The sequence below is a fragment of the Micromys minutus genome, assembly GCF_963924665.1.
Source record: "Micromys minutus genome assembly, chromosome: 3".
NCBI classification, from domain to species: domain Eukaryota; kingdom Metazoa; phylum Chordata; class Mammalia; order Rodentia; family Muridae; genus Micromys; species Micromys minutus.
Window position 1 is genome coordinate 25531509 of NC_137972.1, and position 26812 is coordinate 25558320.

General features: G+C 47.5%; 1 protein-coding gene across 22 annotated transcripts in view; it reads left to right on the forward strand.

Annotated features, from left to right (window-relative positions):
* The window catches only part of MICAL3 (microtubule associated monooxygenase, calponin and LIM domain containing 3), a 169445-nt gene that overhangs the window by 49545 nt on the left and 93088 nt on the right, over positions 1–26812 (forward strand). For all 22 annotated transcript variants that reach the window (XM_080914365.1, XM_080914368.1, XM_080914372.1 and 19 more), the window contains 9 exons: positions 14878–15216; positions 16621–16828; positions 18627–18743; positions 19118–19219; positions 19699–19854; positions 20770–20870; positions 23156–23413; positions 23623–23738; positions 25583–25709. In XM_080914365.1, coding sequence (XP_080770491.1) covers positions 14953–15216; positions 16621–16828; positions 18627–18743; positions 19118–19219; positions 19699–19854; positions 20770–20870; positions 23156–23413; positions 23623–23738; positions 25583–25709 — 1449 coding nt within the window. In that variant the 5' untranslated portion in view covers positions 14878–14952. The remainder of the gene's footprint in view (positions 1–14877; positions 15217–16620; positions 16829–18626; positions 18744–19117; positions 19220–19698; positions 19855–20769; positions 20871–23155; positions 23414–23622; positions 23739–25582; positions 25710–26812) is intronic.

A 26812-nucleotide genomic window follows, 5' to 3' on the forward strand; every position in this document is an offset into this window, starting at 1 on the left:
TCCTTTTGAGAAAAGGAGAAGGTCTCATTGCCTAGCCCAGGCTGTCCTTGAATTCATAATAATTCTGCCTCAGCCTCCTCAGGGCTGGCTTACAGGTACATAGCACTTAGCCCAGACTAAGGAATCCTTTCTTTTTATTGCTTTTTTTTTTTTTTTAAAACCTGCAGTTAACACTATCGAAGGTTGCATCAGATGAGGTAACTCGGTGGTGGAAGCAGCCAAGCCCAGTGGGGCCACGTTCAGTCCCCAGAATGCACACGGGAAAGAACTGACTCCTGCAACTTGTCTTTGGTCTGTCCTGTGGCCTAAAAGTAAGGCACTGTGGCGCTGTGGGACCGGGGACCAGTTCCCTGATTTGTAGTTTGTTTGGATCCCATGGCTCTTTATCACCATTGTCTCTGTTCAGGGACATCACTCTGAGGGTACCAAGTGGCTGGTGTGCAGGACATTTGGTTAAATTGAATTCTCACAGGTAGGCCTCTCTTGGTCAGAGGGCATGCATCTCCTTGTTAGGCGCAGTGATCTGGGCTGTCTTACATGTTCCTGGTATCTGGTCTTCCTTCCACTGCTTATCCAGATGATTGTCACTGAAGTGACATCTTTTTCCTGCCATTACCCCAAAGGAATCAGTAGCTCACAGGGGTGAGGATAACAGCTCCTGTCACTTGCAGGATCTCAGGGTGGAAACTAGAATGAGGAGAGACAGGCAGAGTCTGGTGGGCTGCACTTTCTCCTCTGTCAGCCCATGGTTATGACTCCAGGACTTCGGTCCCACACTGCTGGATCCTCTGGGCTTCGTGAGGTGTCTTCTTGAGGAAACACGGGGTCACTTACTTAAGACCTTTGACAATAATGCCCTGTGACAGTAGTTTTTATATGTGGGTCAGTGTCACGTTGAACAGAATGCATCTTCTTTTCCCCGAGTGGGCAGTACTTCTGAAGGTACCTGTTAAATTCACACCTGACCTGGGCCAGGCACACTCAGGTCTGCTGGTCTATTCCTGGAAGAGTTTTCTAGCTGTGGTCCTTGGTACAGGCGTTGATGCTGTCCAGGAGCTCATGGGAGGGTAAGTGGTGAGAATCACTTCTTGGGAGTAAGACTTGCACAGGCCATAACAGCCGAGAGAGGGTCACAGCAGTAAGTGACACTTCCTGACATCTCCACCCCGCCCTCAGAACAAGTGTGCGCTCCTAGACTTAGTTTTAGTTCATGAGCCCTGTGACTCAGAACCAGCAGTAATCCTGCTACAGAAAATTAGAGTTTAGGAGAGTAGGTAGAGAGTCACCCCAGACAGCCCCTGGCCATCTGCATTGTCATTGTAGGGCACGGCAGACACAGGATGTAACCTGTTGGCTCTTCAGGGTCTATGCTGTCTAATCTCATTGGTAGTGAAATGAAATCTTCTGTAGAAACTTGGGAGGTAGTTGGCTTTGAGCCCAGAATGGTTGGAATTTTAGAACTAAAAGAACTCATGGTGGTTGACTTTTGGCAACTGGATTTTAAGACAAAAGAAATAAAAGTTTAGTCTGTACTTCAATGTTGTCCAAGGGCGCTCATCCTCTAGTAGGGTCCCTGGCAGGAAGGGAAAGATTGTGGGCTATGCGTTTGATAGACCTGGCCACAGCAAGCCAGGGGTGTTGGTGTGGGTGTGAGGTCAGCAGTATTAGGGCCTCCTAGGAATGAGAAGAGTGGGAGACAGTTGGCCCAGAACAGCACTTGGTACAAAGGACACCTCTACTTCACTAGTGAAGTCTAAGTTTGATACCTTTCATCTAACTGGAAGGGAGACTAGGATTCAGGGTAGTGTGTGTGTGTGTGTGTGTGTGTGTGTGTGTGTGTGTGTGTGTGTGTGTGTGTGTGTGTGTGAGAGACATCAATGCTGGGAGTCCAGTCTTGCTATAGCTAGAACTGGGACATTCAGTTTATAAGCGTGGTGTCACAGAAGACACATGTGACCTTGCTAAGGAGCAGAGATTTGCTCCTTGCTAGCTGTCTGTCCTGCCAACTTTGTCTTTCTCTGACCCTTCCTTCCCAAAAGTTTGCTTGGCTGACTTTTTCTTGCTTCATCCTCTGCATCTCGAAGAACACCTGGCTAGGCCTCTCTGTAGCCCTAGTGTCCAGAAAAGGTAGATATTGTTCTGATCAGTCAGTTGAAAACAATAGTCATTTTCATAATTAGGGAACATCCAGAGATGCCTTGAGGAACTCAGCTTTGGCCATTTCCCTTCCCTATCCTCTAAATCAAGTTAATAGCAGATTAATCATCATGAAGACGGTCTTCCTCTTTTCTATAGTTGTGATATTTGACATTGTCTCCCAGAAAGCCTTTCATTTTCCTCTTCCCTCTTTCTGGTACTACTCTGACCAGCATCAGCTTTTCCACCACTGGGAGAGGAGACACCAAGGAAGATCTGACTGGCTGCCTGGGGGGAGGTGAGGAAGGGGAGGCATGTCTTAGTAAAGTCTTGGGACCTGAGCTTCTAGTCAGCAAGGAGAAGTGTACATTTGGTTGAGGACAGCTAACACAGGTGTGAGGTGTATCCCAGAAAATGTGATCAAAGAAAACTCTACTCTTAGAAGCACAGGACACGCCGCCAGTGCCGGGTCTTGACGGGGCTTTGAACTTTGCTAAGGATCCAAACTGTTCCTGAAGTCCATGGGGGACAGAGATGCAGCAAGAATGAACATCTGGCATTATGTGGTGCTGGACTGGAGAAGGTTAGGGCTAAGATGCTGTTCCAGCAATCCATATTAGCAGTCTTGAGTGTTTCACCAACAGGAGGGTAGAGAGATCTTACAAAGTGGAGGTCCTGGAGAACATTAGCAGATCTGGTTGATTGTTGTTTGCTCCCAGTGCGTGGCATTTGGCTCTGAGTAGGAAGCTGTGACAGAGAATTGCTTCGGGACTTCTCTGTGTGGATGCCTGCTGTAGGGTGTCCACGTAGCTACACTTTAAAGCATTCAGTTCTCAGGAGCATAGTCAGAAGGTTGACACTCAAGGTCATGCGGTTTTATGAAGAACAGCAGATGAAGGAATTCAGGCCATCCGAGACTCTGGGCCATGAGAGCAGTGCTTAACGGGGAGGCGGGGGTGGGGGTGCAGGGGGGGCATTCCTGAGCTCAGCAGGGGCAGGAGTTTCCAGGAAAAGCCATAGAGAGGGCACCAGGGAGATAATGACTGAGCCTTTCTCAGAAAGCCACCATGGGCCTCTGTGGAGTGGTGGAGACAGAAGCCAGATTGCAGAGGCAGTGAGAGATAATAGAATGGGATCCTTGGGGTGTGGTGGCAAGAGGTGACAAGAGCAGCTTTGGTGGCCTAATCTTGGAGAGGCCCAGGAGTGGGGAGGGAGAGGCCAGTGGCCTAGAGGGGTACAGGGTGACGGGAACCCTGCTTTAGAATGTGTAATGGGTGGATGGTAGGGATGGTTGCACGGTACTAGAGCGCTCTCAATCAGAGGACGTTGGGGGGAAACACATTGTAGAGATGAAAGACTATAGTGCGTGTGTGTGAGAGGTGAGCTCATTGGACAGTGGCGTGGGGATGGGACGGACTATTCAAGAACTAGAAGCCAGGTCAGGAGAAGCCGGGACCTAGGCAAGGAGGACAGGGTAGCATCGAGACCACGTCAGAGATCAGCGATAGTGGACCTGTAGCCTCTTCACTCAGCACTCCTGGGAGTTTGAGGCGCTCCATGTAGGTTGTTTTGTCTTGTGTCTGTCCACTTGGGACGCTGATAGCCCAGGTTTTGGTTTTCTGTCTCATTTTCACCCTATCAGAAGCTGAATTTTGAGATGCATAACCCCTGACCCACCATCTTAATGGAGAAACAATTCAGACTCCCTTGGCTGATGGCAGTGAAGTACAGTGGTTTTCTGACATAGATTTTAAACACATAACTTGGAATTAGAAATGTCATGGGTCCCCCGCTTATCACGTGGGAAGTTGGCTGGTGCTTCATAACCCTGGTACTGCTATTTTCTGGAAACAGGTTCTCTCTGTGTATGGGCAGTCATTCTGGGATGATTTGGCTGTTGAAGCAGAGCTGCCCCTTAGCTCCTGACTCCTGTCCTGCTCTCTTTCTTCTCCAAAAGACTTCAATTTCAGGCTGGAACAGGTCTGAGCCAAGTAAGGGGTCCTGCCGGACAGAATCCTTCTTTCTCCTCATGGGATTCCCCAGTTCTCCCAACCTGGTGGCACTGGTCTGAAAACATGCCACCCACCTTCATTTAGCGTAGCACCTGCCTTATGACCTCATGGATTTCTCCCTAGACCTGGGCACCTTGGTACCAGGCTGGAGAAGCGTGTCTATTCAAGCCCTGGTTACTGGGTACTGCTTAGGCCAGCAGCTGTTCCAGGCATGATGACAGGGCTTGCGTTGGGGGTTGGGAGCTACAGAACAGCAAACAAGTGACATTTGTAGCATTTCAAATCAAAGTGTGTACTTTGAAGACAACCAGGAAAATGGCACAAAAAGTACAGTTACCTGGTGGTGGTTGTGGTGGTAGTGATATTGGTGGTAATGATCCCAGGCCTCATACGTGCTAGCCATTGGCTCTTCTACTGAGTGACGTCCCCAGCCCAGGGTTAGAAGCTGTTAACCAGTGGGCTGGGGCTGCAAAAGCTGAGAGCAGGCTATTTGGTTAGGGTATCGGCTGTCTAAGACGTTCACACCCTCAGAGTCAGAGAGTCCTGCCTCTGTTCTCTGCTGTATTATTTCTAGAGCCCTGACAAGTGCTGGGCTGGGGCTGGAGAGATGGCTCAGTGGTTAAGAGCACTGACTGCTCTTCCAGAGGTCCTGAGTTCAATTCCCAGCAACCACATGGTGGCTCACAACCATCTGTAATGGGATCTGATGCCCTCTTCTGGTATGTTTGACAGCTAAATTATACTCATATTAATAAAATAAAATCTTTTTAAAAAAAGAGAAGTGCTGTGCTGGTAACAGGTGATATATTCATTATATTAAATATACATTACATATACCTATACATATATCACATATGCATGTATATTACATATACAATATAAACATAGCACAACATATACACATATACATACATATTTATATATATTCAAATATATTTTGATGACACAAATGAATCTGGGAAGATTATCTCCAAACAGAAGAACAGCAAAACACCCGGGGATGCTCTGTGTGGAGTAACAGGGGGGCTGTGAGGTGGCAGGGATGACTGGGGCTCAGCAGGAAGGGGTGAGGATCTGGGTGCGCTCCTTGAGACTTTCCCGAGGGCCTGTCAGGTAATGCTAAGATGGGGTTGCCAGCAAGCACGCAGCAGAGTGTTCTAGAGGCTGCTGAAGGAATTGTGGTGTTGCAGGAGGTGCCATAGAGCAGCAGATTGAGAATGCAGCTGTCTTGGACCCACATTAAGGGATTTGCAAAAAGGTCAGACAAAGTTGCTTTTGTGTTTTAGAAAATCGTCACTTCCCACAGAGATGATAAATTGCTGCTATAAAGGGGGTTGGTGAGTATTCACCTGTAGTTGCAGTTTCATAAATAGCAGATATTGATCACCATCACGACTGAGAGAAAGCTAAGCTTGTGACCTACCTAGCTGTTGGGTTGGATAGTGTGAAAGTCAGTCAGGACCACTGCACTCTTCCTGTGCAGTAGAGGGAATGTTGGTTCAGAAGAGAGGAAGAGAAGAAAGCTATGGGTGCAGGCACAGACACTTGACGGGGGTTGCTGTAGAGGGATGAGGGTGAGTGAGTTATATGGGATGGGAGCGGGGCTGAGGTTTGAAGATGAGAGGGCTGTCCTGGATGGGAGTGGTCCTGATGCAGGGAAGAACTGATGCAGGAGGCAGTGAGATGCTCAAGTGCTCAGGTAGAGCATGGCTTCAGACAAAGCACATACACGGTTCCCCTTCACTGCAATGGGAAGGCAGAGGAGACCGGCATAGCATAGTGATGGATGCTCATAAAGAACATCAAGAAGGAACAGAAACTGAAAACCATGTCAAGAGATGTGGCTGAGAGAGCAGAGGGTATGTGCTGGTAGCTGTCATTTGACAGTAACTAATGATGCTCTGGATGCCTTCAATGGTAAATTTTGGGTTTTGGTTTTCTGCATAAAAACAGCATTCTTGAGAAGTTAGTTTCCAAGTGCTTAGTGATGGCAGGCTGCTTTATAAGGAAGTCTGTCATTTGGGGCTATTGTGTGTCTTGGATGGTTACAATGAATCATTGGATTATCTAATAGACTAAATCTCTCAGAGCTTCCCAGCCTTGACCATGTATGTTTGAAGATTCCCTGGTGGTCTTACGAGGCGGGCTAAATCACTGAGAACCTCTAGATATTATTCCAGTTAATTCCAGTTGTGTACAGGAATATATTCTAAGCCCATTGCTGTAAGAGAGGGGCATTTTAAGGCCATCCCTCTCAGAGTCACACTGCCTTTCTGAGCTCCATGATGGCCTGGTCTGGTCCTTGAAGTCTCCTTTTCCACTGCCAGCCTCTATGTAGTTACAGCCATCTGAAAGCCCATCATTCCACAGGACTTAATGAAGTACCTACTGCGTGCCTGGAACAAGATAATGCGTGCATAGGAACCAGCCATGTGGGGAGGGAAGAGATTGGAATTCTCTACTGCCTGTGCTCCTAACCCACTGCCCTCCCCATCCTATTCCCCCTCCCCCCAGTGATACTTTCTCCTCAGTCAGACCCTTCCACCTCTCCCAGTCTGTGTGATTCCACTCTGTGCATTTGCTAGAAGCATGGCTGAAGTTCATCCATTCCCCTGCCTCAAGTTCCTACAGTGAATAGGGCTGTATGCGCTAGTGCTTGCTGGAAAATGCAGATAGATTAGTACCATTTTAACTGCTTCCCCTTTCAACAGCAAGGAGAAAGTGTTCCTAGGAAACTAGCCATCTCTTTTTTCATTTATGAAAGGCTCCATTTCTGAAGAGCAGGTGCCAGGATAAACTGTGATATAAAGAAGTATCTGGGATTACATAGCCTTGCTAAATGTGGTTGAAATGCATATGCACAGATATGCAGTTTGATATGCAGATGTGCAGATGCTATAGCGAAACATTCGTCTTCTAGTCTTCTAGCAGATGCCGTTACCCATCCACCCGAAGGATCCTTAGCACATACTGGGCAGGGCTTTCATTTCTAAAGCTGCATTTTCAAGTGGTTTTCAAATGGCTGAGGCCATAGGTTCCAGTAAGTTCCAGCTCAAGCTGTGCCGTTTTTTTTGGGATTGTTTAACTTCCTTTTTAAAAGATTGACTTATTTTTATTTTTCGTGTGTATGTGTGTGCCTGGTGCAAAAGGAGACTAGAAGAGGGGTCAGATCTCCTGCAACTGGGGTTAGAGGTAAAAGTCATTTTCTATATGACTGCTGTGAGCTTGGCCTGGGTCCTCAGCAAGAACAAGTACCTCAACAATTTCTCTTTAGCCACAAACTTCTTACAGCTACAATCTACCAAGAACAAAATGAAGGAAGAAGATAGGACTGGGGGTGGCCCAGCAGTTGAAGCACTTACGGTGAAGATATCAAGAGTTCTCACAGAACTCACTAATTGCTGGGTGGGGGTGGTAGCTGGCCTGTAATTCAGTGTCAGAAGGCAGGTAGATAAAGATCCCGGAGGAAGCTGCCTACTGGGAGTGGCCTCACTGGGGAGTTGTGGGTTTGATTGAGAGACCTTGTCTCAACGGATAAGGTGGACAAGTGAGTGAAGAAGAGTCTGTCAGCCTTGGGCCTCTATGACATTAAGTAACCAATCCCCGTTATCACTCAGGAGACCTTGTATCTGCCACATGAAAGTATGGCCAAGGCACATTTTCTAGTTTCCCCTCAACATTGCTATCACCCCATCTTCTAGAGCCAACTGAGAGGCAGGACAGTGACAGAACAAAGACAGTCTGAATTGTTCTTTCGTCAGACACAAGGCTGTCCACCGTCTGCTTCTGTTTCATAGGGTAGCCATTCGTGCAGGCTGAAAATAACCTACCGTGAAGATGAAGCTTCGTTGTCCACGTGATTCAAATTAGACTCACTTAGGAGACAAGCTTTCCATTCGTGCTGTTTCCAAAGAGTTTTAACTGAGGCAAGGAGACCTCGGGTGTAGACAGGACCATAGCACTGACTGGTGTCTGAATCAAAAGGGAGAACAGAGAGGGAGGTTCTGCAGCATCCCCTCCCCACCTTCCCAGATGTGAGGCTCTTCCTGCTACTGTCTTTCCCACCCCGTGCATTGTTCGTCTACATCGTGAGTCACAATAAACCTTCCCCTTTACAGGCTGTGCCTTGTTAGGCCTCTGGCCGCTGCACTGAGAAAGGCGATCAGTACCCGTACTTTGAACTGCTAGCTGCTACAGTTGATTGTGCCTTGCTGTGTGCCTGGTACACTAAACATTTACATTCATTTCCTTGGTTTCTTCCAAACTCAAGATTCTTTCCATTTTGCAGACAAGAAAGCTGCAAGGCACAAAACGTGTAAACATTTTCTCCTTGATTCCTTGCTTTTTGAGGGTTAGTTTGGGCGGCATTGACTGTGTTCCTAGTGGTTGTGTTTTTCTAGTGTTTGCTTCGGTTCTGGATGCCTCGTGTGTGTTTGGGCAGAGGTCAGCTGGTTTTTGGCTCACGCCATTTCTCAGTTGCTTAAGTATTCTTTGTTTTCACAATAAAATAGTTTGAGGGCAGAGAAGCAACAAAAATTAGAAAAGTTATAACAGCTTAAGGCTGTTCTTGCAGAATTAGGGACTCTGAAGAGAACCCAGAGGTCACGTGATCTCAGCTTAAGTGGAAGTCTCTAGGGACAGTCCACAGCCCCGAAAGAGTTCTCTGTAACGTCTACCAGATCTTCTCAGCCATGCAGGCCCAGGTGCTCGCTTCACCATAGGGTCGCTCCTTCAAGAAGGAGGCTGCTTGGCTCCTGTCTGACACACACCAGCTCCACAGAAACAGCGTGTTCTCTCTCTACAGATCAGCTATGCCTACTAAGACTTTGTGGCGGTTGTGAGAAAGCTTGCTGTTGGATGAGAGAAGGGGTAGTTAATGATGTGTCTTCAGCATAAGAGGGCAAACGAAGGCCACCACAGTATGAATGGGATGCACAAGAGAGGGAAGGGCACCGAGGGGCAACGCAGATTTCACGTCTCTCCTCAGTTCTGTTGGGTTTAGTTTGATGCTAAACAGCATGAAGAGTCAGAAAAGATGGTAGGACAGAACACATTACAAACAGACAGTGTGGGATTGACATCTCTGCGAAAGCACTTAAACTGGAGCAGAAACTGCGTCAACTTCAAAGACGGCATAGGTGGGAAAACTCACTGTGAGTGTGCTCACTAGCAAGGACACAGGACACACACCGTGGCCACTAGTGAAGACACAGCACGTGCACACCGTGCTTGGTTGTGAGGGCACGGTACACACCGTGCTTGGAAGTGAAGACCAGAAGCTTTTGCTGCTGACTTCAGGATCCCAGCTCAGCCGCCCACCTCCCCTGCTTCCGTTTAATGTAAAGTTAGAAGTTAGCCAGGGCAGTTTGGCCAGAGCAGGCGCCCACACTGAGAGGTCACCTCTGTTGGTAGGTGATAGACTCTTAGGCTTAGGAAATCCCCAGAGATTCCCTCTGCAAATCCCAGAAGAGATAATGAGAGACCGAGGAAGGTAACAATTAGGCTAGACCCTAAAGGGACTGACCTGAGAAAGTTACCAAAGCCATTCCATTTATAAGAGTTCCAACAAGAATGAAATACTTGAGAATTAACCCAGAAAACAAACACAACCTATAATGAAACCCACAAGACATTACTGAATGTCAGTAAACAGAAATCAGACTACACCCTACATTCTTTTGTTGAGAGAGTTAAGACATCGGCATTATTCAAATTGTTACAAACAAAAACCTAACATTTTCATCAAATTCCTAGGGGGCCCTAAATAATCCAAAACCATATTTGAAAGAAGCACGGAGCCTGTTTCCTGATTTCAGGAATGAATTCAGAGCTGCAGTTGTGAAGCCAGGCCTGGTGACATCCTGGAGCCTCTTATGTGGGAGATGGAGGTAGGAGGATCAGGAGCGGAAGTCCAGTGAGTTTGAGTTTAGCCTGAGCGAAATGAGAAACTACCTCAAAAAACCAAGTGCTTGTCTTGCAGGCATCAGTACCTGAGGTTAGAACCTCAGGGCCCATGATGTGAGGGCTGGGCACAGTGGGGGTTCTTGGCGGTAACCTCTGGCCAGCACCGTACATATCCGTAGCTCACTGAAGTGGGATCATAGAGCCTTTGATCATGCCGGTGGTTATGAGAAGGTTATCGCTTGCAGCCCAGGCTGGCCTTGAACTCCTAACCCAAGGGTTGGGATTGCAGGCATGCTCCACCACACCTGGCAGTATATGTCTTTTTGTGTTTGGTTTAACTTGCTTTATCCGTGTTATAGTATATTCCAGAATTTCCTTTTCATTATTCAATAATGATGGTGGTAGTGGTGTATTGTATGCACATATATAGCTTCCTTGTTCACCTGTTGATGGATATTAGGTTTGCTTCCATATTTTATCCGTTGTGACTAATACAGCTGAAGGTAAGAGCATGCAGATCTTCAAGCTCCTGCTTTCATTCAGTTCTAGAGTGGAGATTGTGTCATAAAGTCTTTCTCTTTCTAATTCTCTGAAGAACCTTCATACCGTTGAGCTTGGAGCTGGAGCCTCATCTAAGCCATGAGCTACATAGCTGAGAGCAGTTACAGGAGACAGGGACCCCAGCCCAGAGGTCTCCACATCAGTCTTCTGGCTGCCCGAAAGGCCAAAACTATCTGTTCCCTGCAGCCCAGTCACTCAGCTGCAGAAGGACCATTTGAGAGCACAGCCGTCCTGGTGATTTGGATGCTAGTTCAGAGGAGACGCTGAGTACCCTGTGCATTTCTTCCTAACTGCTCCAAGGAAAGCACTCCTGGTCACCTACTTCAGGATCTGTTGGGACGCATTAGTGCCCGTGGAGTGGGCCTGAGAAAGTAGCACCTCACAGGTGGCCGTTTGGGTTCAAGATTTGTACTTCCGCTGGCAGAGGTGCATGGGGTGGGCCCACACCTTCAAGCCCCCAGTTTTCTTCCAAGGCAGTGTTTCTCTGTGTAGCTCAGGCTGACCTAGAACTCACTCTGTAGACCAAGATGACCTTGAACTCAAAAGAGATCCACCTGCCTCTGCCTCCCAAGGCATTAAAGGCATGTAGCCACCCCCCACCACCACCAGGCTAGAATGTGGTTCTTAGTTTTATTCTTACACTTCTGATCCCCCCCCTTCTATTTTTATTGCTCATTGTCCCCGTCCTCCCTACTATTTATTCTAAGAGCCGGTCGTCCGGGCAACCTTTGCTGTTCCCCGTGCTCTTCCAGGTTGTCTCCCCAGTGCTCCCGTCCACAGGCCGGGCATGTGTGAACGGCTGAGTCAGCAGTCAGCTGAGACAGAACAACCAGGGTGTTGTGGGCTTAAGAACCACACAGATGATCTAGAAACCTGGCCTTGCTGTTTCTTCCTCCCCGACACCTAACTTGCCTTGCTCCTTTCTGGCACACCTTGGCCTTTCCATCCCCAGGGGTTCTGGTACTTTCTGGCCAGGTTTCCTGGTCTCTAGGTTCCTGTGATTATGAGTATTTCTTTTTTTCCCAGAATGCTAGGATGGGTGGCACACTGGGTGAGGAGAAGGCAGGAAGACTGATGCAGCTTTGACCTTCAGAATGGGGGGAAGTGACGCCTAACAGGATGGGCCCATCTGCCATTCTTCCTGGCCATTCTCCGTGTGAGTCATAATGCTGGACAAGTGTTCTGGGGAGCGAGACAGTCCCCATGCAGCAGATCCTGGGCAAATGGGTGGCAGCCCTGGGCTGTCCTGCTTTGCTCTCCTAGCTCACAGAGGTGAAAGGGAAGGCAGCCCAGGGGACTCTGTCTCGGGTAGTCTTACTCCGGATGCCTGTTGCATTGTTCTGAGAAGCAGCCTACCTCTGTTTATCTGGTGTCATTAGTGCCCTGCAGGTCATGATCCTGTAGCCAGGGCACCTAATACTTGCCTACCACCCCAGAGCACACACTTAACACCCTTTGGGGAACTGGGGTGACACAACTTCATTAAACCAGCATTTTACACTTTCCGAAGAGGGGGTCGGGTGCTTGTCAATGAAGGTGTTCGGCCATGATGAAATTTGATTTGGGAACATCCTGTGGTGCTCAGCAGCTCTGGGGTAGGGAGTATTTACCTCAGAGTGGGCAATACTCAGCTAAGGGACTGTCATCTCAATGGTTAGAGCTGTTCTTTAGAAGGTCATGTCCAAGATGATCTTCAAGGTGGAAGTGTGAGCACAAGGCAGTGCTATGACTGGGAACAGCTTTAGAAATATGTAGTGTGAGCAGGACATAGCAGCACATGCCCCTGGGAGGCAGAGGAAGCTTTGTGAGTTCAAGTCCAACCTGGTCTACATAATGAGTTCCAAAAGATGCAGAGATACATAATGAGGCCCTAGTTTGGAAAAAATTAAAAAAAAAACCTAAAACAAACAAACAAAAAAAAAACCCCAAAAAAATAAATAAATAAAAAAGAAAGAAAGAAAATGCGTTGCGTAGAATTTTGCATATGCTGGATTCAGAACAAGGTTCTGAGCACATTGGATGATGCCTAGAGGTAGTCAGTGGTTGCCGATGAGGAACAGAGAACCATTTTCCTTCTTGGCACAGGTATGCTCAGAGCTTTCGGAATGTTGCTCTGTAACTCTGGCCGTGTGGTGCCTGTGAGCAGAGGTAGGGCGTGGGGTCGGGATCGGAAGGCGCAGGGCAATACCCCCCCCCCCGGGAGATCTGTCACTGGTTCTTTTAGCCACCCTTTCTTGTGCCTTCTCATAAAGGTGTCTGGATTCCTCCTCTCCGACAATCTCTTTTGACTGGCTACCATTTCTAAGATAAGTCTGGGCTTGTAAGAAAAGAATGGACTCTTTTTATGACCTTCAAAATATGTTGCTTGCTGCCATGATCTAAAATAAACCTTTATTTAGGGGAGACCAGGGGTTGGTTCTAATTAATTCCAGGATTTCTTTTATCTGTTTTTGTATTTTTCTTTTATTTGAGGGGCTAGGGATGGAACCCAGAGCCTCCACATGTTATGAGACGCTCTGCCACTGAGCCACACCCCCAGAAAATTCATTAGTGGGTTTTTTTTTTTTTTTTTGTTTTTTTTAAATCCTGAACTCTTGGCCAAGATCCTCATCGTAGATATTGAGACAGGCCATGTTTATTAGCAATGTGGCTTATAATATCCAGAGCCAGGAGGGTTGTTGAGTAAGTCACAGTTTTGTGGTAAAAAGCCAAGTCACTGTGTGTGGTAAGAATCGCCATCTTGAACTCTTGGGCTTGCCCTCTCTCCTGGGAAACTGGAGGGGAAACACAAATCCCTGTACTTCCCACACACACCCCCCCTCGTGAAACTCGAGATATGTCCTCAGGTGCTATGATTTAATCCTGTGAAGTTTTAGTAGGATGTAAGCAAAGCAAAACGTTCCTCCTGCTTCACTGAGAGCATTCTGTTGCTCAGTACATAGAATTTAGGGCCTGTCCCTGAGAATTGGGTCCAGTCACCACTACCAACCTGGTGGCTCCCACTAGCTTGAGTCCACCCCATCTCAGAGTAAAGCTTCACATCAAAGCCCCACCCCCTCTCTTTTATCCCAGAGGCAACTAACGACATTAGTTCTAACTGGAGCACCACAAGAGTGCTGTGGCCAGAATCGTCCTAGCATTAGACTCAGACTCTGGGGCTCCAAGAGTTTACAGGTCATGCTCCAAGCCTGGAGACCCTCCTCAGACCATCCAAAATGGGAACTCAAAGCTGCCCAAGGAAGATGGATTTCCTGAGGTCATGTAACCCCCTGCGAAGACTTCACGCTGGGGTGGGACTTCCTGTGTTCCCTGTCATGTGTCTCTAAACATTAGTTCAAATAAAACTTGGCAGAAAAGAGCTCAGGGGAGGCCTGGGTGAGGAAGTGCACAGGTTGCTGTTTGCCACCTGTTCAAGTGTCAGTCTGACTGGTGGCAATTGTTTCTGCTAAGTACTCGGTATGGAAATCGTCGTTACTGTAAAATACAAGTGTGGGAAAATGTGGCGGCCCTAAATACCCTGCATGTACCACGTGCAGTGGAAAGCTTTGTGAGTCTTACGTGCCAAGTGACTCTGGTGTCTCTCGTTTCTTAGTCATCTCGGACATGGCCCTTTGGCTTTCTTCAGTCCTCTCTGTACTAATTCTTACAGTAGTCTTTGAAGGGAACTTGAGTCTTGCTGGCCCCGGACAGACTGGTGAAGCTCTAGGCTCTTGTGCAGACTCCTTGGTCCTTCTGTCTCATGGGCTCTCAGGTACCTGGATAGTTTTCATTCCTGCTGTACCCCAAGGGCTCCTAAACCTGGTCCTTCTCACCGGCCACTCAGGCAAACCTCAAAGTCATTCATGCTAAGTACCTCCCTTAGGTGGGGTCAGGACAGTTAGCTCACCAGCCATCCTTACAAATAAGTGACTATAGTTTTAATCTCTTGGCGTGCTGTAGTTTCTTAATGGCCTCCATCAGGAAATTTGGAATCATTGTTGTCTGATGTAGGAGACCCTAGTGAAACGGATGGAGTGACTTCCCTGCCCCATCTCATGTGCCTTCCTTGCCTCTCTGAAAGCCGCAGCAGGCCGTGAATTGTCCCTGTGATCAGATCGCCCACTCGACTGTCAGACTGTCAGCTCCCCAACACCCTGATGGTACCTGGAGTGTTTGAATGCGCACCTCTCAGGGACGTGACTGTCACTGCTCTTTGGGAAGGAACATGTCTCCTGGGAAATGAACAGATATTGACCATTTCCTTCTTTTCCTTGTTTTCTGTTAGATTAAGGTGACAGTGCCGGGTGGATCAGCACCATTCCACCGCTCCTCTGTGGAGCTGTGCCAAGAGTAGGAGAACATGGAGGAGAGGAAGCAGGAGACAACAATCCAAGCTCACGTCCTCTTCGACCGCTTTGTCCAGGCCACCACCTGCAAGGGGACCCTCAGGGCCTTCCAAGAGCTCTGTGACCACCTGGAGCTGAAGCCCAAGGACTACCGTTCTTTCTACCACAAGCTCAAGTCCCAGCTCAACTACTGGAAGGCCAAAGCCCTCTGGGCCAAATTGGACAAGCGGGGCAGTCACAAGGACTACAAAAAGGGCAAAGCCTGCACCAACACAAAGGTAGGGAGAGGATGGGAGGAGAGCCAGGCCTCAGCCAGGCTGAAGGGGTTCCTTCCACCCATCAGACTCGATTCTGAGCATATTTCACACAGTCATTGAATGTTCAAAGTTTGAGGGTAGGTGGATAGTAACTTCTTATTTTCCTGACACCTCGCCCAGGGCTCACAATGGTAGGAGAATGCAGGTTGCTTAACAGGGACATAGCCAGGCCCATGTGAGCAAGCATCCTTGACTTGATGGTTCCTGGCCTGTCATCTTTTCCATAGACATCTTTCTGTATTTCTGCACCTGGTAAGGATCTGTCACAAGGTTTGCTGTCATTCACAACAAGGACCCTGTGAACTGAAGTATGAAAAACATTAGTCTCCATGAAATAGCTTTGGAGTAAGACCTGAGAGGTGCACTCATTTGAGCTGGAGTAGGAGTGAGGAAGGGGAGGGAGGGGGGCATCCCCTGCCTTCTCCTCTGAAGAAATCCTTTGGGGAGAAAAGTTAGTAAACAAATTTCCAGTGTCTTCAGGGCTGTTATTTTGGCTTTTCATGACTTTTAATTTACCCTGTGGGACACCTAGAGACATCCCATAATGAAATATAAAATCTGAGGGCCTAGTTTTTATAAATGACAGCATTTTAACTTAAAATAAGGGGAGCTCTCAGAGGTAGAAATCACTTGTTTCACAAGCCCTGGGTTTCCAGCCTCAGCATCCCCTCTTCTCTCAAAAATCACACACTCTCACACACTCTAAATGTATTTTAAAACAAGACAGAACACAACTCCACTGTCAGGGCATCTGATGCCTCTGATCTCTGCTGAAGGAGTTAAACAGATGGTGTACATACATATTCTCAGGGTTACATATACACATTGGATGGATGGATGGATGGATGGATGGATAGATAGATAGATAGATAGATAGATAGATAGATAGATAGATAGATAGATAGACAGACAGATAGCATACATACATGCATAGACTCTTCAAAAAACAAAATCTTTTCCATACATGAACTTTTGAGTCTTGAAAATTGCCTCCTGGAACTCATGTGGTAGACCCAGACTCAATTGTTTGGCTGTACCTAATAATCTTTCTTTGGGCAGCAACCATAGAGACTTCCTAAACTCCCTGAATGACGAGATGTGATTTTCATACTGTTTGTTGAGATGATGCCCCATTTGAGTTTTGCTGATCTCTGGGTTCTCTAAGCTGCTTGAGGTAGACATGCAGAGTTTCAGTCTGCCCTTTTCAGCAACCATATGCTTGTCCTTCAAGCCACTGCAAGGACTCTGCAGTCCTAGGCAGGCTGCCGGTGTCTTGGTCCTGGTGCTTATTCCTAGGAGTGAAAGTTAATAGAGGTAGGATTTGAGAGGAGTGGCCTTGGCCCTGAAATCACCTGTGTCTTTCAGTGTCTTATCATTGGAGCTGGCCCCTGTGGTCTCCGCACAGCCATCGACCTGTCCTTGTTGGGAGCCAAGGTGGTTGTTATTGAAAAGCGAGATGCCTTCTCCCGCAACAATGTCTTACATCTCTGGCCCTTCACCATACATGATCTTCGAGGTCTGGGTGCCAAGAAATTCTACGGCAAGTTCTGTGCCGGAGCCATCGACCATATCAGTGAGTAACACCAGCTCTTCCTGCTTACCGTATTCAGTAGGTTTAATCGGGAATTCCTCCTCATCCAGAATTCACGCCTGCCATCCTTGTCTATAACCTGGCTTCTTAACCTCAGGTGGGGTTAAGAAAAGCTCTTGTTAAAAAAGGACTTAAAATTTGATTTAAAGATCTTTAGTTGGGGCCAGCTATGGTGGTGCACGCTTTCCAGTACCCAGGGGACCGGTTCTGAGTTCAAGGCCAGCCTGTTCTACAGAGCAAATTCCAGAACAGCCAGGACTACACAGAGAAACCGAAAATCTTTGGTTGGGTCTTGGACTTTTACTGAGTACCTGTGGTATGTGCAGTTCAGTGGAGGGTAAGGGCGGACACTGAGAATAAGCTGGACAGTTTGGATTTGAACCTTCTGATGGTTCTTAGTTCAGGGAAGGAAGGGCACAGACTTTGATGCATTGTGATCCTGTATGCCCTTTACAGTGACATGGGACAGACCTGGGAAACCATACACATGGAAGTTAGAGTCATGGCTTTGACACATGCCAAGTCCACAGTGAGAGTCTGTGTTAGGTGCCGAATGAACTCAAGCCCTTGTGTTTGTCTAAGATGGTCCTGTTTTCATGACTGTAAATGCTCAAGCTGAAACCGGTTCGGAACCGCGTCTGTCTCATCATGCTAGAAAAATCTTTTTCCTGTCATTCATTAGTCAGGGAAATGTTAGTAAGGAGCAGTTGTTCTGAGCTCCTCCATATGTGACCTGGAAGGAAATACATTCAGCCATTAGACCTTTTTTTTGCTGTTTGAAGTGGTTACACTAATTTATCCAACACTAGCTGGCAGCTGCCACATCCCACTGGCCCGTCTGCCAGGCTGTAATTTGTAAAGCATCTCAGAACCCACAGTTGTCTACAAAAATAAAGTGTGAGCTAGCTCGGGTCTCAGGCAGTCTTTGGGAGTGTGACTCAGAAGGGGAAGATATGGTCAGCTGAGGAGAGCAGTAACCAGGCTGACTTAGCAGGGGATTTGCAAGTGCTCTTAGCTCATTAGTCACAGGCTGCAGGTAAATTTGGCCTTATGAGAGGACCAAGGGTCAGTGGCTGATTGGATTTGTGGTCCTCATCTGTGGCTAGATTTATTTTAGGGCAGAGAGTATCTTAGATCAGGGACAGGATTTCTGTCTCTCTGTTACCTGGTATTGATTCCAGATCTGGTGGGGCCCGGTTAGGCACCAAGTATGTTTATGACTGATTATGAACAGGATTGTCAGTCCTTTTGGACCTCAGTTTCCACAACTGTAAGTCACTGGTGGTGGGGATAGAGTGGAGTTGTGATTTTTTTTGTGCATCTGGTAGGACTGCATGAGGTCAGCAAGGGGTTAGGATAGGAGGAGGGTGCTGTGGCATCTTACGCATAGGCACATCTCTCCCGTGGCTTGCAGTACCAAGGTGCCTCTGAAGACTGTGGATGCGGCTGATAAAAAAGTGGCTTTCACTGGCCCCAAGAAACAGAAGAGTGATTCTCCTTGGCCACAGTTCTGTGTTGTCTCTGTAGTCATGTCAGGTTGTTCAGAATACCTGACTCCCGATACAGGGTGGCCTGGTATATCCAGAATGTCTGTCCTACTGTTTGATGTTTCCTTTACAATGTAGAGAAAGAAATGAGAACTCGTGAGACATGTCTCTGCTGTGACAGCCTTTGGGAACCTAAGCAGAGGTGGATGGGTGGGCACCCGAGGGTGCGTGCCCCTGGGCTCTCCCCTCCCCGTCCCCTTGCCCTGGCCTTCAAGACCTCTGTGTTCCCCTAGGTATCCGTCAGCTCCAGCTGATCCTCTTGAAGGTAGCCTTGATCTTGGGCATTGAGATCCATGTCAATGTGGAATTCCAAGGACTTGTTCAGCCTCCTGAGGACCAAGAGAACGAACGTGAGTCCCACGGGGAGGAGGAGGGCGTGAGGGCACCGCATGGGTGAGCACAGCTGAGATCATGGGAGGAGCCAGGACTTGCAGGTGGTTTCAGCTCTGACTAAAAGGGGCTTTGTTCGTACATCCTGGGCTTTTCTGGACTTTTGGGTTACAGAAGAGGCCTTTGGCACAGTATTAGGCATGGCAGACCTTCGTATTGTAAAAAAACTCAAAGGTAAAGAAAGTCTTTGTGAGCTCTTGTCAAAGTTTCTGCTTGAGGCCGTCTCTTGTTCTATTTCAAGTAGTAGGTACTGTGGATTGGAATTTGGTGTGATCTTGGTGTCTGAATACGACTTATTCTTGGTTATGACCTTCATTTTGCTTTTGGTCCACAGGTATAGGGTGGCGAGCATTGGTGCACCCCAAAACTCACCCTGTATCCGAATATGAATTTGAAGTGATCATCGGTGGCGATGGGCGGAGGAACACCTTAGAAGGTACTGGCTTTCGCCCACTCTCCTTTGCCTGGCTTTTCACAGATTGGAGGCTGACCTGTCCCAGAGACCACACCCCTAATTGCAAGTGTGTTGCCCAGTCAGTACTTGCAAGGATATTTCCCACAGGACACTAGGACAGGAACTGTGCTCACAGGACACTAGGACAGGAACTGTGCTCAAAGAAGTCCATACCACAGCTCTTAGTCTGTGCACAGATGTGACAGGCACACCGCGCCCCTCCACATTAAGGGTAACCTTTAGTACTGAGGAATAATTTGGTCCTTTGAATTTCACGTTGTCCCTGATAATGGGAGGGACTTCTGTGGATTGTACATTGTCTGTGATAATGGGAGGGACTTCCTGCATGTGGTATTCCATTCCTGTTAGGTGAACAACCTACTTCCCTGACTCTGCCCACTCCCCCTTCTCCCACATACTCCCTCATTTGAAGACCCAGTGCCCTTTCTCTCTCCCTGTAGGATTTCGTCGAAAAGAATTTCGTGGCAAGCTAGCCATTGCCATCACAGCAAATTTTATCAACCGCAACACGACCGCGGAGGCCAAAGTAGAGGAGATCAGTGGTGTGGCTTTTATATTCAACCAGAAATTCTTCCAAGAGCTGAGGGAAGCCACAGGTTGGTGTCAGTACCTCCAGAGCCCAGGGGTCATGGGTGTGGGTAGCATTGGATGTCACTGCTGTCTTTTGTTGGCTGATATTTTCATGCCCGCCCTTGCTTTTAGCAAGCTTCCACACTCCTGCCGCCCTGTGACAGTCCTCAGCACGGTGACCAGGCTGCTCTGGGGTTGATTGTGTTTGTTTAGCCTTCTGCCAACTCATCCCCAGCCCCTTCCCCCTACTGTACAAGCCAGCTTGAACGTTTGCTGCTGGATGGGCAGGCTGTTCACTGGAAGCTCTAGCCCTGTTGACACCCTGACCTTTGGTATTACTGTTGGCCTTCCCTCAGGTCATCTGGGATCACCAGAAACCTTTGCAAGTCAGGAATGGGCTTGTGTGTGACTGTTTTTCTGATAGATCGAGTCAGGCATAGATACAGATATTTTGCTGAAATAAAACAAAGTTTCTTCTTTCTGTTTTCTAGAGCTTGGTTTCTTTCCTTTCATATATCTTTCAGGTTAACTGAGTAAAAATTCAATATTTGTCTGTCTGCATTTAGGCATCTATCCTGTCAGAAATCTGGGAGATTCCTCAAGCGTCCTTGATTATCACAGAGGTTTTACCTACTAAACAACCCATCCCCTCTTGTAGACTGGGCTCTCCTGTGTTGTGTTTTTCCCATTCTGGTGTTTTTCTTTACTATTGGTCATTGTTGATGCCTAGTGAGTTATAGGGCAGCATAAAGGAAAACAAACCTCCCAAGTTCCATGCACTGTGCAGGAAGTGAGGGTCTGAGCCTAGGCGGGAAGTGAGGGTCTGAGCCTAGGCAGCTTCCTGCCTGGTGCTCTGCAGCCCTTTCTGTGAGACCCAGGACCAGCCTTGTGGGTCCCCTCCAGTCCCCATGAATTCTCACACGTCTGTCTTCTGGTTGCAGGTATTGACTTAGAGAACATCGTCTACTACAAAGATGACACGCACTACTTCGTCATGACGGCCAAAAAGCAGAGTTTGCTGGACAAAGGGGTGATACTGCATGTGAGCAATGGATTTCTTTCAGGCAGCGTTTTTTGTTGAACTGCTTGATATGATCAAGGAGAAAAATTTTATGTTCTGATGTTTTTTGTTTTGTTTTGTTTTGTTTTCCCTGTAAGGGAATAAAAATGACACTGAACATCTGGAAACCGATGCTACTCCTTAGTTTAACTTCAAAGTATTCATATTATAAAGACTTGAAACTATGAACAGAAGGAAGAGGGGAGCAGACAGGACCTTTGTGGCTATGATTATGATTTGCTCTAACGGTTACCAACATGGCCAATATTGCTTGAATAAGCCCAACCTCTTCCTCCTCCTCTTTTCCCTCTCCTGCTTGGAGACTTTTAAAGCAACTGGCAGCTTTTGTGTGGCATATACTTAGCCAGTTTAACTTGAGGTAACCTGATTTACAGTTATAGCGAATTGTATAACCAGGGGCCTTGGGCTTTGCTAGCCAAGAACTCTGCCTCGAGCCACCTCCCTAGACTTTTTCTGTTTTTTGGTTTTTTTTTTTTTAAAGAACTATTTCTTTTGAAAGAAGCTCAAAAGTGGCTCGGTCTGGCCTTAAAGTAGCTCCATAGCCCAGGCAAGCCTTGAGCATGTAAGCATCCTATCATAACCTCTGAGTAGCTGAGACTATTTGCCAACCCACCAGGCCAGGCCTTAGCAGGTCTTTGAAGGGCAGAGTGTTGAACCAAGAAGCAGCACTTGAAGTTTACAACAGCCTGATAGAGGCTTGAGCTTTGGTGCAAATGTCATTACTAGAGGTCCAGGGAACATTGACCCAAGCAAATTGGGGTATATTCAAGGCAAAGGCCTGGTGTCTATCCTTAGCCAGTTTCAGCTCAGCCCTTTTTTCTGGGTGACTAATTGTATGATATACCCTGAGCTGAAGACTTGAAATCTAAATCACAGGCTGGTTCCTTAAGGAGCATGGCTGCCTCTTACTTGCTCCCACAGATGGGGATGTGAGAAATTACTGTCTCCATCCGATGAATGGATAGAAGAGGCCTCAAACCTGGCCCTGTGCAGTTCCCACCAGCCTCAGAGCTGACTCTCAGGGGGCCCTTTGTGTCTGCAGGACGGCAGCACATTAGGCCTCTTAGAATGAGTCACACGACTGCTTTATCTAGAGCTGCCTGGAGAGAGAGCTGACAAGCACGTGCTTGCGACACAAAGTCTCCTTTCCACATGAACATTGTGTCTGCTTCTCAGCATGGCAGCCCTGTGGTGTGTAGGGAGCAGCAAGACAAAGCTCTTGGTGAGAGTACCCTGCCAAACAAAAGCAAGGCGTGTCTGGCTAAGTGCTTTCTACAGCTCGCTAGTTCATATCTGGGGCTCTTCTGTTGCCGTTATCACAACAGATGGGGTGCCTGAGGACTGAGTTAAGACTCACACCAACTATGAAATGAGATATATTTTCAGTTAAAATTGAATCACAACAGTCTGGGGTGTAGAGGTCTAATTTACTTTGCCCCTATATATCTCTATATATCTGCAGTGTAAGTAGCTCATCTTGCTGACTGCTGAAGTCATTGTGGCCACTTAACATTGAACAAACAGTATCTCCACGGCCATCTTTGTTCTCTGAGCTTTGGCTTTTGGCAGCTTCTAATTGTAGCTGTTAGGGGATCTTGGAAGCTGTGTCCCCTCTTTAGCGGCACAGACTTGACATGGACAGCCCATTTTGCATTACTGTCCTTTTTGTTTGCTGGTGGGTTTTCATAGAGCCTCGTGGAGAATCCTGTGTGATCTGGGAATCCCCAGTTCATTTGGAGCGTGGTCCTTCTCATCTTCTGGACCTGCTCTTGCTCCGCACTGCACTTCTCTTTGCAGTAAAGCTTTTGGCTTTCCTTTTGGGTGTGGTGAGTCTGAATTTCTTGCTGCCAAAAGCTATCAGATCCCCCCCAGATTAATGTGATCATGAAAACACCCTAAACATTAAAGTTGCCTTCTCCGTTTACAAGCTGCTGTTACATGGCTATTTCATTTGACATTATAACAATAGATAGATGGGTCAGGACTACAGTAGGTTTGTGCCTAGCGAGTGGAAAAGCCAGGTCTGTTTAGGCAGCAATGCTGACTCGCTCCTAACCCATACACCCACTTCCCAATCCCATTTCTTTATAACTGGTATAAAAGACTCTGTTTAGGGATGAAAGACATGGTAGGGAGGAAACACCATGAGACAAGGTCATGTTTGATGTTTATTGTGGGGTTCTAGCTGGCCAACTGGCCATCCCTGCTTGGGCTGCTCCATCTTGGCCTTTCCTCTTTCTGGACAGGACTATGCAGACACGGAGCTGCTGCTCTCCCGGGAGAATGTGGACCAGGAGGCCCTGCTGAACTATGCCCGGGAGGCTGCAGACTTCTCTACCCAGCAGCAGCTGCCTTCTCTGGATTTTGCCATCAATCACTATGGGCAGCCAGACGTGGCCATGTTTGACTTTACCTGCATGTACGCCTCTGAAAACGCCGCCTTGGTACGGGAACAGAATGGACACCAGTTACTAGTAGCTTTGGTTGGGGACAGCCTCCTGGAGGTAAGTGCTAAAGGCGGCAGAGAACTAAGTGGTAGGTAGAGGTCATAGTAGTGAGGAGTGAGGTTAGGTGTCCAGGGATGAGGGTGAGCAGACACACCCTTATAGGAGTTGCACCAGCAAGGAGAAAAGATGCTGGGTTTGGGGATGCTGGATTACTCCCCTCCTTTAATACCCGAGTTACTTAAACTCTGTGTCTCTTTCCTTTGCAGCCTTTCTGGCCAATGGGGACAGGAATAGCCCGGGGCTTTCTGGCTGCTATGGACTCTGCCTGGATGGTACGAAGCTGGTCTCTGGGCACCAGCCCCTTGGAAGTCCTGGCAGAAAGGTAATGGGAAGAAGCCACGGGTGCCTCTTACAGGACTGGGGAGTTGGCCTGCTTTGCAAGTTCTTCCTCCCTCTTGTTCTTTTCTTCTATCTTTAAAGATGCTTTCGTGTCTGAATAGAGGAAAAGCAAGGGGCTGTTTTAGAAAATCCCAGGAACCTCAGAGTGATCTGCCCATTGACTGGTCCTGGTTTCTTTCCAGTAACTAATTATGTGAGCAAGTGCGCAGAAGCAGCATGCTCAAAGCTGTGCCTCACAAGCAGAGCAGGGGCAGAGCAAACATCACAAGTGGCCAGCGGAAAGGGAAACACCAGCAAGCTTGTGAACATCTCCTGAGCCCCTGAATGTCAGGCGTTTGGAGGCAGATGATCCTAAGTGAGGCCAGGACACAGGGTTCCCTTGACCAGGAGAAACGGATGCAGGAGATTTCCTGGATGAAACTGATCTTTGATAGGATTCTCTGTCTTAGCTACTTTTATATTATTGTGACAAAACACCATGACCAAGGCGACTTATAGAAGAGAAAGTTTATTTGCGGGCTTACAGTTTCAAGAGACCGTTGTGGCAGGGAAGATGGCGGCACCAGGCAGGCAGGCACCGGAGCGATAGCTGAGACCTCACATCTGGTCCAGAAGCATAAAGCAGAGAGAGGGAGCTAAACAGGAATATCAAGGTCTTTAAACCTCAAAGTCTTCTCCCAGTGACACACCTCCTGATCCTTCCCAAACAGATGGAGACAAAGTATTCAGACATAGGAGCCTTTGAGACCATTCCCTTTGAAACCACCACATTTTGCTCCTCCGGCTCCCATAGTTTTGTGGCCATATCATAATCCAAAATGCATTTAGTCTTACTATAAATATCCTACTAATCTAAAAATGTCTATGGCTCACCATTGTCATTTTACTTATGAGTCACAGTCTCCTGAGATTCTTATAGAGTCCAGAACTACGTATCCAAGGATGGCATAGCCCACAGTGGACTGTGTCCTCCCATATCAATCACTAATTTAAAAAATGCCCTTCAGGCTTGCCTACAGCCTGATCTAAACAAGGTGTTTTCTTAGTTGAGGTTCCCTCCTGTGGGTGACTATAGCATGTGTCACGTTGACATAAAAACTAACCAGCACATTCTGTCTTTTACATCTTTAAGGTGAGGCGTGCATCTGGATATGGTAGGAAGGGCTTGTTTTTTCTTTCTCTTTTGTTTTGAGGTAAAGAGTCTCACTCTGTACCCAAGGCTGGCTTAGTGCTCACTGTGTATCCCAAGCTGGCCTTGAACTCAAAGCAGTTCTCCTGCCTGAATGTCCCAAGTGATAGAGTTACACGTGTGAGCTAGCACATCTACCACTTCACCAGCACCATGCTGAGGCCCAGACTTCCAGCACATGACCTTTGGGCAGATAACCACAGCTCTGACAGAGGCATCAAGGGATAAACAGACCTCTGTGCTAACAGAGGTGTTTTCAAAGTATCCTTCATACTTTGATTTAAATATTCTACCATTGAAGGGAAGGTTCAGCAAAGATAATTCCATGGTTTAAGACTGTGCATCCCTGAAACCCTACGGAAGCTGGCCACAGGGTTCCTTTTTAATTTTAATATCGGCACACTACATACCAGCCTTCTAAATTTGCAGCATTCGCTGCTGCCCACCACACTGCCCCTGCTCTTCCCTTTTGGCCCTTTCCCTAGTCTGGGACCATGGAGTCACTGAGTACTGGGGATTTGATTAGATAGATTCATCTGCTGTTTGACTGACTTGTCAAGTGATTTGGTTCTTGTCGCTGCTGCCAACACATGGTCAAATGTCATTGTATGTGAACACACGGTTGTATGTCATTGCAGGGAAAGCATTTATAGGTTGCTGCCTCAGACCACCCCTGAGAACGTGAGCAAAAACTTCAGCCAATATAGCATCGACCCTGTCACTAGGTATCCTAATATTAACGTCAACTTCCTCCGGCCAAGCCAGGTAAGAGCCTTCTTGTAAGTTTCTATACTTAGGCCATGTTCTGGAAGCTCATAACTCGGGTCTATAGATCAGATAGGAATGTGTATAATTGTTTGTTATAATATAGTATATCTTCCAACAGGAATGAGTATAGCTGTGTTTGTTATTATACAACACACACTTTGATCATGTTGATGTCTCTGTGGTTGAAATTAGATATCATTTCCCATTAACACATTCATCACAGAGGGCCAGATGGTCCTTCCTTTTCTCTATTGGTTGGTCAGTTGTTTTGAGTTTGGGGTTAGGGTGGGGCTACTTGTGCTGTAACCCAGGCTCAGCTAGAGCTTACTACATAGCCCAGGCTGTCCCTGAAGTGGCTGTTATCCTCTTGAAACAGCTGGTTGTGAGCCACCATGCCAGGCTAAGCAGAGGTTTTTTTAATGACTTGTGGAAGATCAGAAGTCACAGAAACAGTAGACCCAGAACTTCGCCCGCACCTTCTAATTCAAGCCACATGGCGTGCAGGAAGGTGCTGGCAGGTTCAGTGGCTGGGAAGGGTGACGTCACTGCAGCATCACCACCTGGCACTCCGCCAGGTGGTTTGGCTTTCTCTGACCCTCCGTTTTTCACCTGAGAAGGGCAGCTGATGACCCCTGCCCACCCGCACCATCACTTTTAGGCAAATGGACTTTTAGAAGGCTCAGACGTTCTCTGCAAGTAGAAGGCATTAGCCTAGATTTTGTACTGTGTCCTCTAGAATCTGTAAAGTCGCCTTCTTGTCGAGAGTGGCGTACTTCAGAGCACAGCAGCCCCGAGGACCAGGCTCTTCAGGAAGCAGCCTGCTCACATTCACACATTCATCTGAACTCCTGAGGCTTTTCTTCTTTGCCTTCTGCCTGGTGTCTCCAGGCCTCTTGTGTGTGTTTGAATAGTACGGGACAATATGAAGATGGGCAGCCCCAGATCAGAGCCAACTGGCTTATTCTCAGCACAGCTGCCTCTGGTCAGGTTTCTTGTGCCTCCAGTAACTTCAAACCATTAAAGCTCTAAGGTCGTCATGGAGATTCTGCCTAAGCTTTGCTGTGGTGTGATGTATAGCTCTGTCTAGCCATGAAAGACCC